The sequence below is a fragment of the Aquarana catesbeiana genome, linkage group LG01, assembly GCF_042186555.1.
Source record: "Aquarana catesbeiana isolate 2022-GZ linkage group LG01, ASM4218655v1, whole genome shotgun sequence".
NCBI classification, from domain to species: Eukaryota; Metazoa; Chordata; class Amphibia; order Anura; family Ranidae; genus Aquarana; species Aquarana catesbeiana.
Window position 1 is genome coordinate 765,869,668 of NC_133324.1, and position 17,453 is coordinate 765,887,120.

General features: G+C 41.5%; 1 protein-coding gene across 2 annotated transcripts in view; it reads right to left on the minus strand.

The window, feature by feature from the left end:
• LOC141113183 (probable ATP-dependent RNA helicase DDX60) overlaps positions 1-17,453 on the minus strand; it is a 340,633-nt gene that overhangs the window by 107,339 nt on the left and 215,841 nt on the right. For both annotated transcript variants that reach the window (XM_073606131.1, XM_073606122.1), the window contains exons 28-29: positions 7,177-7,329; positions 4,222-4,326 (exon numbers count right to left, since the gene is read on the minus strand). In XM_073606131.1, the coding sequence (XP_073462232.1) occupies positions 4,222-4,326; positions 7,177-7,329 (258 nt within the window). The remainder of the gene's footprint in view (positions 1-4,221; positions 4,327-7,176; positions 7,330-17,453) is intronic.

Sequence of the window (17,453 nt, forward strand, 5' to 3'; positions counted from 1 at the left end):
CAGTTTTTTCAGAATTTTGAGAGTCAGTGCTAATTTAGTAAGATTACTGGATGGGTCATTGCTTTGAAATAACACTTGCTTCATGACAATGAAAACAGGCCTCCCTCCTCCCCTGTAAAAACTGCAGCATAATAGTACTTCTAAAATGTAGCTCTAAAAAACAAAAGTTAGATAATGTATTTTCCACTTTTACATCATTGAGCGTGATGCACCTATGGCACTAGGGATATTCCCGGGGAACGATGAGTACCCAAAATCTCAAAAGAAGACACATCTTTTTTCAGAGCATCTTCTCATAAGATTTGGGCTTCTCTAAAATCCCCAAGGTTTTACTGGAAGGAGCATGTCATCACCCTCACCTAGGTGCCATAGGCAGAAGATGGAGGCAAGGCAAGTCTTCTTTATATGTACATTTTAGTACTGTAAGGCAGCTATTTTTTGCAGGGAGAGGGGACTTTTACCCAAATAGGCGAATTATGCATTTTACTGCAAGTTCTTCTTTAAGGAGTACAGGAGCATGTGCCATCGGGGGTAAAAATTAAGGCTTTTATTGGTTTATGCAAAAAAAAAAAATGATTAGACATTTTTAGTGAACATTGATCATCAAATTTGATAATAGGGTTAGTTCACAGAGATGTAGGAGTTATTTGAAGGGTGATAAGCATTTTTTCTCATACATATCTTAAAGAGGAAGTAAACCCTGATGGGTTTACTTCCTCTTTGTTTCCCTGCAAAGGTAAAGCATAATGGGCTACTATGCATCACATAGTAGCCCATTATGTTTCACTTACCTGACACAGAAGCCTGCGATGTCACCGCTGTCCCCTCTGCTACAGAGCGTCCATCTTCTTTCCGGGTATCGTGGCGCTGTGATTGGCCCCGAGGCACGATGATGTCACTCCCGCACATGCACACAGGAGCCGCCACTAACGGCATATCGCCGTTAGCAGTGGCATGCTCAGTGCGCATGCGCTGTAGACAGCGGTGCCTGTCTTTTTGCAAATATCTCCTAAACCATGTGGGTTTAGGAGATATTTCTACAGCTAAGCCTTAACTGCTTTAGTCCTGGAAGATTTTACCCCCTTCCTGACCAGAGCACTTTTTGCGATTCGGCACGGCGTCGCTTTAACTGACAATTGCGCGGTTGTGCGACGTGGCTCTCAAACAAAATTGACGTCCTTTTTCCCCACAAATAGAGCTTTCTTTTGGTGGTATTTGATCACCTCTGCGATTTTTATTTTTTGCGCTATAAACAAAATAAGAGCGACAATTTAAAAAAAAAACGCATTATTTTTTACATTTTGCTATAATAAATATCCCCCAAAAACATATAAAAAAACATTTTTTTTCCTCAGTTTAGGCTGATCGTATTCTTCTACATATTTTTGGTAAAAAAAATCGCAATAAGCGTTTATTGATTGGTTTGCGCAAAAGTTATAGCGTTTACAAAATAGGGGATAGTTTTATGGCATTTTTATTAATAATTTTTTTTTACTAGTAATGGCGGCGATCAGCGTTTTTTATTGTGACTGCGACGTTATGGCGGACATGTCGGACATTTTTTACACATTTTTGGGACCATTGTCATTTATACAGCGATCAGTGCGATTAAAAATGTAGTGATTACTGTGTAAATGACACTGGCAGTGAAGGGGTTAACCACTAGGGGGCGGGGAGGGGTTAAGTATGTCCTAGGGGAGTGATTCTAACTGTAGGGGGGATGGGCTAGCAGTGTCACTACGCTGATCACTGCTCCCGATGACAGGGAGCTGTGATCAGTGACACTGTCATCAGGCAGAACGGGGAGATGCTGTTTACATCAGCATCTCCCCGTTCGTCCTCTCCGTCAGGCGATCGCGGGTATTCCCGCGGCGATCGAGTCCGCGGGACCCACGACCCGACTCACGGAGCTCCCGGCCGGCGCACGCAATGGCACGGCAGGGAATTCAAATGGACATACCTGTAAGTCAATTTGCCCAGCCGTGCCATTCTGCCGACTTACATCGGCGTGCGCCGGTCGGGAAGTGGTTAATCTAGGCTTACCTGTAGGTCAAAGTGGTCTGTAAGGGTTTACAACCACTTTAACAGTGCTGATTTAATATTATTAGAGAAAAGTAATATGGCACTAAAACTGAATTTTTGTCTGTAGCAACCAATTCGTTTTAACCTTTTATTATATTAAGCCATTACATTCTGGCTGATTGAAAAGGCAAACAATTTAAAATTTGTGCTCAAAATCTTCTTTAGTTTAAAAAAAGAATCACAACCCAAATGTTCAATTCTGAAATACTGAAATTCTGATATTGCTTATCTATATCATCTATATACAGTGAGAGAAAAGAATATTTGATCTTGCTCATTTTGTATGTTTGCTCACTGACAAAGAAATGATCCATCTATAATTTTAATGGTAGGTTTTATTTCAACAGTGAGAGACAGAATAACGACAAAAAAATCCAGAAAAATGCATATCAATAAAGTTATAAATTGATTTGTATTTTAATGAGTGAAATAAGTATTTGACCCCTTCCCAAAACATGACTTAGCACTTGGTGGCAAAACGCTTGTTGGCAATCACAGAGGTTAGACGTTTCTTGTAGCTGGCTACCAGGTTTGCACACATCTCAGGAGGGATTTTGTCCCACTCCTCTTTGCAGATCCTCTCCAAGTCTTTAAGGTTTCGAGGCTGACGTTTGGTAACTCGAACCTTCAGCTCCCTCCACATATTTTCTATGGGATTAAGGTCTGGAGACTGGCTAGGCCACTCCAGGACCTTAATGTGCTTCTTCTTGAGCCACTCCTTTGTTGCCTTGGCCATGTGTTTTGGGTCATTTTCATGCTGGAATACCCATCCACGACCCATTTTCAATGCCCTGGCTGAGGGAAGGAGGTTCTCTCCCAAGATTTGATGGTACATGGCCCTGTCCATCGTCCCTTTGATGCAGTGAATTTGTCCTGTCCCCTTAACAGAAAAACACCCCAATGCATAATGTTTCAACCTCCATGTTTGACAGTGGGAATGGTGTTCTTGGGGTCATAGGCAGCATTCCTCCTCCTCCAAACTAGGCGAGTTAAGGTGATGCCAAAGAGCTTGATTTTGGTCTTATCTGACCACAACACTTTCACCCAGTTTTTCTTTGAATCATTCAGATGTTCATTAGCAAACTTCAGACGGCCTGTACATGTGCTTTCTTGAGCAGGGAGACCTTTTGGACGCTGCAGGATTTCAGTCCTTCACGGCGTAGTGTGTTACCAATTGTTTTCTTGGTGACTATGGTCCCAGCTGCCTTGAGATTCCTCACCATTCATTGAAACTCCACGAGGTGAGATCTTGCATGGAGCCCCAGACCGAGGGAGATTGACTGTTATTTTGTGTTTCTTCCATTTGCGAATAATCGCACCAACTGTTGTCCCCCTCTCACCAAGCTGCTTGGCGGTGGTCTTGTAGCCCATTGCAGCCTTGTGTAGGTCTATAATCTTGTCCCTGACATCCTTAGACAGCTCTTTGGTCTTGACCATGGTGGAGAGATTGGAATCGGTTTGCTTGATTGATTGCTTCTGTGGACGGGTGTCTTTTATACGGGTTACAAGCTGAGATTAGGAGCACTCCCTTTAAGAGAGAGCTCCTAATCTCAGCTCTTTACCTGTATAGAAGACACCTGGGAGCCAGAAATCTTGCTGATTGATAGGGGATCAAATACTTATACTTATACTCATTACAATGCAAATCAATGTTTTACTTTTTTTAAATGCGTTATTCTGTCTCTCACTGTTAAAATAAATCCACCGTTAAAATTATAGACTGATCATTTCTTTGTCAGTGGGCAAACTTACAAAATCAGCAGGGGATCAAATACTTTTTTCCCTCACTGTAGCTATTTGTCCACTGAAAGCTCCATGAACTAGCATTTTATATCAGAACTAATTTCTCTATCACAGGGCATGACTTTGCAAGCTAATGTCAATACTTGTACAGTACATGCATGCAAGTTCCCTTGGGGGGCTTCTTCAATAAAGAAAAGGTCTTTTAACCCCATATTAGATCACTGAAATCAGATCTAGTAGTATCAGAGTTCTTAGAATTAAGGATTATTCAAGGAACACTTTATGTCATTTCTGACATGGTCAGGCAGGCAATGCTTGCATATTTCTGCATTTATGCCAAAAAACTCTTTTCAGTGCATGCAAGTCTACAATATATACTTTTTATATTTACAGTACCTGTCTGTAGTTCAGTGCATCCAGGTAAGATGAATCTTTGAGGAAAACCACAGATTTGCATGGCATGTTGATCCCCAGTGCAAGAGAACTAGTAGCTGTCACAACCTGAGCAGAAGACAACACACTTTTATTTATGTATTAAAAATGTCAGTCCTTTATCAAAAAAATAAAAGACTCTAAGGGGAATCACAAAGCAACATCTGTCTGTTAAGTCCATAAAACAAGTGGGTAATCTCCAACTCATTGTTCGTGCACTCTTTTGAAGGTGCAAATTTAGTGAATATATTCATTAATAATAAGGAATGCTCACTTGTAACAAAAAACACCTAACTCAAGGCTCTATTAAAACTGCATAAGCAAATTCAGAGTGCAGGCGAAGATTAATGCTGGCCACACATGCATCAGTTTTTTCGATCAGCCGGCTGGAGATGAAAACAAAAAAGAATGTATTCCCCCATCCACACAAGCAAGGTGGATGAAGGAATCTTCCCCACTGTTTTTGTATTTTCACAGTGGGGACTCTGCTGTCAGAATATGATCAGCACTGCAGCCAATAGTTTACAATTCTGAAAAAAGACACAGATTCCACCTATGTGTGTATGTGTGTGTTATTTTTCTTCTCTTAAATAGCCCTGAATATTCTACTTCCTGAGGAAGACATCTACAAATTTTCTGAAGTTCTCAACACTTTTGGCCAGTACCACTTCCTGGGGGAAGGAGTTCCACATTCTTACTACTTTAACACTACAGAACCCTTTCTACAACCTAAGGTTAAACCCCCTATCTTCTAAACTCCAATCATGGCCGCATGTCTTCAGAGACCATAAGCTGGCTATATATGGTTTGTTTCTGTACAGCCAGAAGGCTGAATAAAAAAACACAATTGGTTTCCTCAATCCACACAAGCGAGGTGAATGAAGGAATATCCCCTGAATGGCGGATGTCAGCGGTGACATATCATCTGACATCAACCAATATCTGATCCGATCCTGTCCTTCAAATCCAAACGGATTGAAACCCTATTATCCATCCGTCTAGCGGATCGGATGAAAACGAAAAGGTGGTCTGTTTTCATCCGATCTCCCATAGAGCATCCCATGGGATCTCCCCATGATTAGGCTCCGAGGGGCTGAGGTTGTCATTTTAAGACTGAACATACACATGGATGTGTGGCAACAGGGATTTTCTCCTTTCTCTATCCAGCTCCCATAGAAGACAGCAGGGCTCTGACAGGTCCATCTCCACACAGTGAGCGTAGACGGACCTGTCATCCGCCTGCTCAGCGGTGATCAGCAGAGCGATCCCCTGCTGAGCAAGCAGAATCCGTATTATGGACAAGCCCATGTGAAAGGACCCTTAGACTGAACAAGCTGTATTTTGTTACATCTATGGCCAGCTGTGGAGTTTATTACAGTTACTGAAGTCACCTTTGATATATTTGTAAATTGTATGCATATACCCTCTTAAGCGCCTCTTCTCCAGGGTGAATACCTGTTATCTATGTAATCGATCCTCAGAGCTGAGGTCTTCCATCCCTCTGATCAATTTTGCTGCCCTTCGTTAAGCTCTTTCTAATTAAACCACATGTTTCCTGGTGACCAAAATTGAACTGCATATTCAAGATGAGTACGAACCAGTATTTTGTAAAGGGGTAGAATTATTGACTTATCTCTTAAATGTATGCCTTTTTTAATGCACGAGAGAATTTTGCTAGCTTTGTTAGCTGAGGGTTGGCATTACATGCTATTGCTAAGTCTATGATCTAGAAGCACACCCAGATTGTTTTCTATCACTAGTTTTCCCAGGGGAGCCCCTCCTAATGTGTATTTTGCATATGTAAGTTAGGTGCCCAAGTGCATAACTTTACGTTTTTCAATTTTGAACCTCATCTGCCATGTAGCTGCCCAATCCCCTATTTTGTCAAGGTCTTCCTGTAATTATGATGTACCGAATTTCCCTGCATAATTCGGTATCACCGATTCACACTGAAAATTTACCAGTTGATTCTAACCTCTTTAGAATTATTTATTAGTCATTAGCAGCAACATATATCAAGAGTGCAACCTTTCTTTGTGAGATTGTTCCTTTAAAGCATGCTCTTAATTTTATGGGGATTAATAAGCAACTAACTGACCTTATGTGCACTGAATTCCTGGCCAGACTTTGTTTCCCTCAAAGAATAAACAAACACCCTGGCTGTACGCTTATGACACAATTTATTGTCTTTGAGCAAGATCACAAGGAAGTCCACCCAGACCAAGCCTCACTCTGATGTGTTTTACTCAGGAAGGGACATAACATGTTAGGCTTGGCCTAGGCAAACATCCTTGTGATTAAGACTGCTCTTGTGTTTGTTTGGAACCAGGTTGAATCCTGTAAGCCAGCTGTAATTCTTTGATCTGACATGGTTATGTGACCATGTTAGTTCAATGATGTCATGAGCATCCCTGCCCCCTTGTAATGTCAGGTGTGGTGTGGGAAATCCACTGCCTACAGCTCATTGTGCCAAGAATGACAGCTGGCTTTCGGTTTTGGACCTGAACCCACTTTAAAACATACACAAGCCCATTCCTACTGATCTTGTTTTGGAACAATAAAGTTGCGTAAAGGCTAATGAAATTGAATTGAGGCTGACTTGTTTGTTTATTCCATGTGGTGAGAGCTGATGAGCTTCTTCCCCCAGCACCTGCAGCCACAAAGATGTGAGTACTGCTACTCAAGTTAAGATTAAGCCCTGCCCCTGCCCAGTGCCCAGAATAATGCTAAGCACATCACCTCATCATTCAGATGGAAAATTCCTGTTAGATTCCTGTTTAAGAAGCAAAATGTTCATTTAGAATTATTAAACCAAAAATTTCTCCTTGCACTAAAAATGAATGCGAGCAATTCACTTTATACTAATAACATTACAGTTTTCAATATTTTGCATGGTGCTGTTTCTAAAATGTTGCTTACCCTGATGTGCCCCATTCGGAACAGCATTTCAACAAAACGCCTTGCTTTATAATCCATGGATCCATGATGGTATCCAATGCCTCTTTCGGCCAGCGATATCAGCTCTTCTGAATGTCTCACAGTTTTTATCTGTTCAGTCATTTCCATTAATGTCTACATACAGGAAATATATTATTTCTAAATTGTTAGTGAAAGAGAATAACTAAAGCATAAAAGAGGTTACATTATTTGGAAAAAAAATTATACTTTATCCACATAATGAACACAGTGGAAGAATAGAGGAGCTCCATATGTTAATGTCAAATATGAAGTTAGATCGGCTCAGAACATTGTGATATTGGCGGAGAATAAGATATATCTCCAATATAGTTTAAAAAATGTGTTTGTGCTCCATATATTTAATTCTACTTACTTGTACTGACCTTGCACTATGATCAACTGAGTTTCCAAGCCCTAATTACTCCTTTGCTACAGTTCTTATGCTGACGATATACCGTACTATACAGTTTTGTGGCATTCTCAATCAGCTTCAACAATAGATCAAGTCAACCTATTACCAACAGTTTCTACTAAAACTGTTAAATGAACAAAACTGTTGGTGCTAGGTTGTATTGGTCTACTTGATTTCTCTTATGATCAAAAGCTGACTGAAAGTGTTTACAACTGCTATTGCTTTGTGTACAGCACTACTGTCAGACTTGGGCCAAATCACAGCCAAAATTTTTACATTCTTTGGATCTGTAAAATTTGGCATACATCCATACAGTCAAATTTTTTAAAGGCTGGTTGCACACTTTTTTTAGTTTACGGATTATGGAAAGGTGTGATTAATAGTAGAGATCTTAAGTGATCAATTCATGATCAATGGTAATTCAAGTGAGTTGAATAGTGATATCTAATATCTTGTGTGATCCACTATTGAGATTTACCTTTCATCTTTTCAATCTCTGCCTTCTATGCTATGAAGTCTTGCTTACCTGGCTTCAGCAGAATACTTTTAATTTTTTTTGCAGCATTCTCTGTAATGCAGAACTATTCAAGATCCAACAAGATCAGGGAAAACTTCCTTGTAATGGCTGCAAAAGATAGCTAAACCTTGCATAGCCTTAGCAGGGATGTCCAAACTATGGCCCTCCAGCTGTTGCGGAACTACACTTCCCATGAGGCATTGTAAAACTCTGACATTCACAGACATGACTAGGCATGATGGGAGTTGTAGTTCCTTAACAACTGGAGGGCCATAGTTTGGACACCACAAAGCATATACATGTAGACTGAGAGGTGAATGCTGCAGCAGTAATCAGAGGGAGCCACAGCTCTCTCTCTGTCTTTCTAGCTATAAACCGTAAACACCACCATTGTTGTTTTTGTTTTTCTTTTAAAAGTATAGTAAACGTATAAAAAGTAATATGCTGTGGTCGGCATCCTGGAGTTTCAAAGATCTTTCACAAGTAGACAAACCAGATACCTCAAGCAAAGAGACTGCATCAGTAGGGTCCCCCAGAAAGCCGGTGGGCATTCAACCAGATCTGCATTGGTAGGCTAACCCTTTAGTTAAAAGTATAGACAGCTATATATAGGCACATAAGGCACTAGTTTGGGGAACTGCTTCTCAGTTAAAAAAATTTTCCTTTCTGAGCTATCCGTGCAGTGACACAAAGTATGGATATTCGTTTACAGGGTCACACTGTAGACCTGGGGTGTAAAACTTAACTTTATCGTGAGCCACATCAGCATTATGGTTTCCCTCAAAAGGCCAGTTGTATTTGTAAAACTATAAAAAAAAATGTATGCAGGGCCTTTTTTTCTCAGAGAATAAGTGCAGGTACTAAACCACGCCCCCCCCCCTCCCCCCCTTGCCGAATGGCATCAAACAGTGAGAGGATCTTAAATGGGCAATAAATACCAGGAGTGCTTTATGTGCAGAGTTTAGGGGTGCAATACATACAGAGTGCAGGGTTTAGAGGCGTGCAATGCACAGTGTGCACCTGGGCACATATGGGGATCACAGTGCAGCTTATCAAGTGATGCCCTATCCCACACTGCACCTGAAACTCTCTTTTGTCCCTGCTGTGAGTTCAGGACAGGCAGGGATCTGTGAGAGCCATTGAGAGGAAAGTTGTCCTTGTAAACACAGAAGGCTTCTGTGTTTACAAGTGACATGGGTGAGTGGGGAGCAGAGGGCGAGAGTTGGAAGTGGCAGAATGGAATGCCACCACATTTTGGCTGAAAAAAAGCTCTGGGTGCAAGAGCCACATGAAATGGGAATACTTCTTTAGATGACTGCAAAGTTAGCAAACAGTGTGGCTAGGATGCATCACCCGAGGGATCACCAGAATGAGTAAAAAGGTCCTGATTGCACTATTGAGACCTAATGAGACCTCATTTAGAATACTGTGTTCAGTTCTGGAGACCTCACTTACAAAAAGATATTGATAAGATAGAATGAGTCCAGAGATGGGCAACAAAAATGGTGAAAGGTCTGAGGGATAAAACATTTTAGGAGAGACTTCAGGAACTTCATATGTACAATCTGGAGGAAAGAAGGGAAAGGGGAGACATGACTGAAACTTTGAAATACATCAAGGGATGAATAATGTTCAAGAGGGCAGTATTTTCAATATGAATCCAAGATCAAGAACATGGGGACATGACCTCAAACTGGCAGGAGGAAAGTTCAAAACTGATCAATATTTTACCGAAAGAGTAGATGATACTTGGAATAAACTTCCAGCAGAGGTAGTGAGTCAGTCAACAGTAAGTGGATTCAAACATGCTTGGGACAAACAGAGCTATACACAGACAAAAAGTTAACAAAAAAAAAAAAAAAATTCTATTAATTAAAAAAAAATGGGGCAGACTCGATGGACCACTTTTTTTTCCTTTTGTCACGCTTCTAATGCCGCGTACACACGATCAGACATTTAGACAACAAAACCGTGGATTTTTTTCCGAAGGATGTTGGCTCAAACTTGTCTTGCATACACACGGTCACACAAATGTTGTTGGAAATTCCGATCGCCAAGAACGCAGTGACGTACAACACGTACAACGACACTATAAAAAGGAAGTTCAGTAGCCAGTGCGCCACCCTTTGGGCTCCTTCTGCTAATCTCGTGCTTATCTCGTGTTAGTAGAAGTATGGTGAGAGACGATTCACGCTTTTCAGCCTCGTGCTTTTCAGTTCGTTACTGCTTGTCTGTTTGTGCTTGTGGGTTCGTATCTGTTCTTCAGTGCGTGTTGTCAGTTCGTTCCTGTCTTTCAGTGCGCTCTATTTAATAGTTCTTATCTGTTTTTCAGTGCGTTCTTGTCCGCTCGTTACTGATTTTCAGCTCGTTATTCTCAGGTTCTTTCTGATTTTCAGTGCGTTCTGTTAGTTTGTTCTGACCAACCAACTGTTTTTTAGCCATGTTGCGGGTACATACTCGTCATAGAGTTCATGCTGTGCAAGGGCTTGGTGTTGGAGTTCTTGCTTTGACCCAAGTCCAGTCCATGAACAAGGCGAGGAGGAGTTCATGGACAAAGAATTGGTTGCTCCAGCGTGACCAATTCTCTCATATGCCTTTGTTGCAGGAGATCCGGGAGAATAATCCAGATGATTTCAGGAATTATCTCCGGATGATGGATCCAGTTTTTCACCGTCTGTTGGCTTTGCTGTCCCCTTATATTACGAAGCAGGACACCTGCATGCGGCAAGCCATCACTCCTGAACAAAGATTAGTCGCCACCTTGCGGTACTTGGTGATGGGGAGAAGTCTCCAGGATATTAAGTGTACGACTGGAATCTCCCCCCAGGCTCTGGGAATCATTACTCCAGAGACCTGTTCTGCCATCATTCAGGTCCTGCAGAAGGACTGTATTAAGGTAAGTTTTCTCCTTTAACATCACATTCTATGCATTTAATGTATGTTAATGTATTGTATTTCTTTCTTCATTCCCTAATTACCATGATTGTAATATGCTGTGAATGTTCTCTTTGCCCTCATGCATGCTGTAAGCTTTTAATGCTCCTTTTTTGTCCTTCATGCATATTTGCCTTCACTAACCTCCCCAGCATGCTATACTGGGCCCATACACACCTATCCTAGTCACTTAACAATGTATTTTGTCAGCTCCATTGTAGTGCTTACCCTAAACACCCTCTAAAATGTGTCCAAATGTTATTGTTGTCCTTAAATTCAGGCATAGTGCAAGAAGCTTTTTTTGGGGGGCCAAATCTCATTTGGAACCCTCCCTCCCCCCCAACTGCTAAGTCAACCGATACCAATATTCTATCTGCTGACTTTGCCAAACCCATACACACTATACCTACCTCTTTTGTGGTCATATTTATGGATTAATTCACCAAAGCATGTAGTGCAAGGGCCTGCCTGAATACTTTCAAATGGTACTGTTTAAAGTTTTGTTCTCCTATTATCTTGATAGGTAATTGCAGAATGTAAAAATGTGCTTCAATTTGGACAGTGTGTATTCATATTTTTGGATTATGACACTTCTTACCTGTCCAGTGGGCTGCCAATAGTGTAAGGAGGGGCCAATGAAGTGGAGAGGGTTACCTGTCCAAAACATCTCCCCCCCCCCCCTAAAATTTTTATGGGCCATCAGAGGGGGTGAGGAATCTGATAAGTGTATCTTATACTTTTGTCTTTAAATACTCCTTAAAATAAATGTTATACTTATGTTGGCCAAGAATGTTTGTGTCTAATCTGCTTGCAATGTTATGTGCAAAAGTACAATTTTTTCTTTTTCTTGTTTGACTCCACAGTTTCCTTCAAACCCACAGGAATGGCAGACTGTGGCCTCCCAGTTTGCCCAGCAGTGTGACTTTCCCAACTGCGGAGGGGCAATAGATGGGAAGCACGTCCACATAGTCCACAACTCGTGGTCATACTATTTCAATTATAAGGGGTTTAATAGTATTGTGTTGTTGGCTGTGGTGTCGGCGACGTACGAGTTCCTGTATGTGGACGTGGGGAAAAATGGTCGGATGGTGGAGTCATCGCCCAGACAGAGTTTTTCAGACGGCTCCAGAATGGCGGCTTGGGCTTGCCATCTCTGGAAGACAACGTGGCAGGACTCCCATTTGTCTTGGTCGCTAATGAAGCTTTTGGGCTGGGTGACCATCTGATGCGGCCGTTCCCGATGAGGACCCTCACCCTGGACCAGAGGGTTTTTAATTACTGGCTGGCCAGAGCCAGAAGAGTGGTGGAAAATGCCTTTGGAATAATGGCCAGCCGGTTCCGCCTATTCCTCACTGCAATCAACATGGCGGAATATAATATACATACATACATATATATACATAATTTCTTAAGGATAAATGCATCAAACTATGTGGCCTCAGTTGGAACTGAGGCCGGCTTTCCGGATCAAACAACCTTGACGGCTCTTGAAGCTGGCCGTCCTGGCTTGCCCCTCCAAAGCGCCTGCGAAGTTCGCCAAAAGTATGTAGCGTACTTTGCGGGTAAGGTAGCGATTGATATGCCAGACAATGTCTAAAACATGTTTTAAATAAAAAAAATTTGATAAACTGAACTCATATTTCATTTGATCTACTGTTTGTGTTTCTTTTAGCTGTCTCCTAGGTTCTCCAATGGCCTTTTATTTTTAGCTATTTTCTTCAATAGTGGAAATGTAATTTATTCGATACATGAGGTGACAATCTCTTCTTCAGCTAACTATTATGTTGTGGGTCTGCTACACACACACATTGTTTTTGTTGTTAATGTATGTAATGCATTAATGATAAAAATAATCATCCTTTTCAGCTCCATGAATTAATTGCTTTGAGTCCCTAAAATGGCCTGATTGTGGCAAATTTTAGAGCACTGTGGGGGTTATTTACTAAAGGAAAATCCACTTTTCACTACAAGTGCATTGAAACTGCACTGAAAGTGCACTTGTAGTGCAAAGTGGATTTCCCTTTAGTAAATACCCCCATTGTCACTGAAACTACAACTTACTCCAAAAACTGGTATTGAGCATTGAAAGAAGAAGCCACGCATTGTTGAGTATAAAACATTTTACTCCGTGCACATTCACATGTGCGTTAGAAAAGGGTTTATTAACAAACCAACGCATCTTTGGTGTATAACATTTATGTTTGCCAGTAGAAATAGCCTTTTTTTTGGTTAAACAGGCATGTTTAAAAGCATAACATACACAACTCAGGAACTTACAAAGTTCAACTGTCAACATGTGGTAGCTCCCATCATAGGGGATCAATGGACGTGTTTCGGGGGTGCAACCCCTTCCTCTCTTCTACTTTAGTTGCGAGGAAGGGGTTGCACCCACAAAATGCGTACATTGATATCCTATGACGGCAGATAGCATACGTTGACACACTGTGTGCATCTTCAAAATGTGGCTTTCAAATTACTTTAAAACTTTAGTAAAAAAAACAAATTCAATGACAAACTGTTACATTTTTGGGGGTTTTAGATTCTGCCTAAAACATCAATGATGTTCTTCATTTTTTGTTGTAGATCAGTGATATTTTCCTTGACCATCTCTAAATCACAATTGCACACCATTATATCCCCTTGCACTGTTGAAATGAGTTTCTTCTTCCACAACATCCACATCACCTACAAATAAAAAAAACACACCATGTATTATAAATATGCAGGCATACATCTATTACCTGAAGCTGTGGTTTCAGACACTGACCTTTGTGGTCAGTATTTCGCCCACATCACCCACCACTTCCTGAACCTCGGAATCCACATCTTCTTCATGGTGTGTGGGGATTTTCCCTTCTTCAGGAGGTGTGGGGTTCCTGGTGTCCTCAGATGTCCCGATTCTTTTCTCCCCTATGTGAATAAAAAAAAGGTGTACTTAGCACACAGATTTTTGAGGCAAGAAATAGGAATATGAAACATTGCTTGAAAGTGTTGTACAATTGTCTGTTTTGGCAGATTTCCAAGCTGAAGACATAATTTTTTTTCCCTTTGTTAAAGCTAGAATACTTACCTTTTTTGGTAAAGTATCACACATGGAGAGACCCCTAGTATCCACTGGAGCACCTGTGTGGGCCACCCTAAAAAGGGTGTTTTGGAGTCCCACACTAGTGCTCCTACGTCCAGATGTGTAAACAGCTGCTGAGTGTCCGCTCCTTACACTGAATCAAGTTTGCATTTCATTCTAGTTACAAACCCATCTAGACAACAATGTACTAAACTTATTTTAATACAAATAGGCATGAACAAATGTAGTTAACCTGCATCTGCCAAAAACATCGTCTTAGTGGGCGAACGAACGATGTTTACTACGAATGATTACTGTGCCCATGAACCGGAAACTTGCCATTTTAAACTGTACAACAGTAAAGAAAAGCACATGGAGCAGCATGCAAGTAATAATAATAATAAGAGGAACACAGGACAAATACTTACTTTTTAGAAGCACTTTCCTGATCCTTCTGTACCTATCGTGCTCCCTCAATTTCAGGTCTGACCAGTGTTTCCTCAATTGCTCCTTGGATCGTCGTACCCCAAAATTCCTGTGCAGACTTCTCACAACTTTAGACATGATCTTGGCTTTTCTCACATTTGGGTTTGGGTACAGTCCATACTTCCCATCATAGTCGGTCCTCTTCAAGATGTCCACCATCTCCACCATCTCTACAAGGGACATATTTGAGGCCTTATATCTCCTCCTGGATCAGGACGTTTCTGGCTCCGGGCTTTTGTCATTGCTGCTCTCTGCATGAACCTGCTGTGTCTCCGCCATGTGCTCTCCCACTGCGCCGAAAGAGAAGGGGGGGAATACACTAGAAAGAAGGTCAGGGGTGGAGTTTCATGCATGCGCAGTGAATATAAAGCATAACACACGTGCGTCGTACTTACGAACTGTGAGCGGAGGACGGAGTAGCGTAAGCGCTGATCATGCAAACGAAGGTACAATTTTACCTTGGGGCATCAGTGGTTAGTGGGCTATACTGCTTATAGATTGAGGCCTATATTGGGACAAGATTAGGAGAGTTTAGCCTGACATTAGGGATTGACTTGTGTTGTGTCTTGCAGATAAAATGAATAAATTTACTGACCTGGACTTCCTGACAAATGTCATTGATAAGTACAGAGAGCTGACCTGTCTGTGGCAAGTAAAACACCAATATTATAACAACAAACTAAAGAGGAAGGCAGCGCTGGATCAACTGTGGGAATTGGTGAAGCCGGTGATTCCCACGGCAGAAATAACCTATTTGAATTGCAAAATTGGTGGCCTAAGGAGCACATATAATAGGGAGCACAAGAAGGTCCAGGATTCCATGAGATCAGGAGCAGCAGCTGATGACATTTATGTTCCCAGGCTCTGGTACTATGACAGACTGCGGTTTTTGTCAGACCAAAGTGAACCCAGGCAATCACTCTCAACCCTTCCTTCCACTCTTCCTTCCACCTCAGCTGAGGCTTCCAACGTACAACCTGGGCCTTCCACCCAGGAAGATGTGGAGGAGCCCAGCTTGAGTCAGGTATAGCATTGTTCAACATATTTCTTGTCAAAAAATGAATGATGTTAACTAGATGTTATTATTGATCACTGATTTCTGATTTAACAAAGTGGTTTACATATCAATAGACAGTAGTAGCCAAAAATGTTTGGGACAAGAATGAAAAATGCTGGGGTCAGAACGATAGTGTTTTCTATTTGTTAACATTCAATTTGCAACAGTCATGAGCTCAAAATTGTGTGTGATTGATTACCAAAAAACTAAAACTATGTACCATTTTCATACACGGGAAAGTCTCAGCCAGGAAGAGGCCATGGAAAGTTGCAACCAGGAGGTGGCCGTGGAAAGTGGCAGCCAGGATGTGGCCATGCCCAGTAGCCTGACTGAATCCCAGGTTCCTCCCCTCTGCCTTCCAACAAAAAGGACCAGGAAGGCGAGGAACCTGGAGGAGTCAGCGACTGCTTTGATTCGGCAGGCTACTGCGATCCTCACAAACACCCCTAATGTCCACGAGGCCTTTGGGTGTATGACAGCCAGTAAAATGCAAGTAATGGAGGAGGGCCAACGCCTCATCTGTGAGGAGGTCATACTTCAGGCCCTAAATAAGGGGGTGAGGAGCCAACTCACCAATAAAGGCCACGTCTGTGAGTTGGACCATATGACTCCTCCACCACCTCCAGCAACACCTCCAACACCACAGCCACAGCCTGGAAGGAAGTGTGCAGGGAAGTCTTGAGAGTGATGGCCTGGGTTTGGTCTGGTCTGGCAAAAAAAAACAGGCTGTTGTAAGACCACAGCTTCAGGAGATATATGTCATCTGCTGCTGCTCCTGATCTCTTGGAGTCCTGGACTGGATTGCGCTTCCTATTAAATGGACTCCTCAGGCTACCAAATTTGTCTGTGAAATAATTGATGTCTGCCCTGGGGTACAAAGGCTTCACCAATTTCAATAGTTTCTCCAGCGTCGCCTTTCTCTTTATTTTGTTATGACCCCTAATAAATTTTATAATTTTTGTTTTGACAAATACTTGGCTGTGTTTTACTTCAAAAAGGACAGTTTGTTTGTGAGTAGGCAGGTAGATTAAAAAATATAAAAGCAAATTAACAAGGGACAACAACACCAACCAACCTCTTTTGAGGTGAAAAAATACAAGATAATAATGGTGTTGTGGTAACTTGACACACAAAACGACAACAAATATTATGGAGATCACTATAAAAAAAAAAATTCTGGAGATCTTGAGAAAAAAAAAGAAAAAAAAAAAAAAAGAAGATTATTCTGGAGATCTTATGAAAAAAAAAAAACAAAAACAAAGATTATTCAGGAGATCACGAGAAATAATAAGAAATCAGTTTGTCAGAACTCTATGTGAATATCAGCAGCAAAGCAACTATATTATTCTAGCATTATAAAGAAGAAAATGCGCTGCACTGAAAGATTTAAAAATTTGCAGCCTGACAAATGTGCTTTCTCCATTACGAACCCTAGTTTTACAAGACCGAGCGCTTCTGTCTCGTACTTGATTCCGAGCATGCGTGGAATTTTCTGCGTCGGACTTGTGTACACACGCTCGGAATTTCCGACAACAAAGTTAGTTGTTGGAAAATTTGAGAACCTGCTCTCAAACATTTGTTGGTGGAAATTCCGACAGCAAATGTCCGATGGAGCATACACACAGTCGGACTTTCCGACAACAAGCTCACATCGAACATTTCCAGTCGGAAATTCCGACTGTGTGTACGCGGCATAAGTCTCTTTGTTTATTACCTTTTCCAGTGCCTATGATAAAGAGAAACCCATTAATCCTCTATGAATGAAACC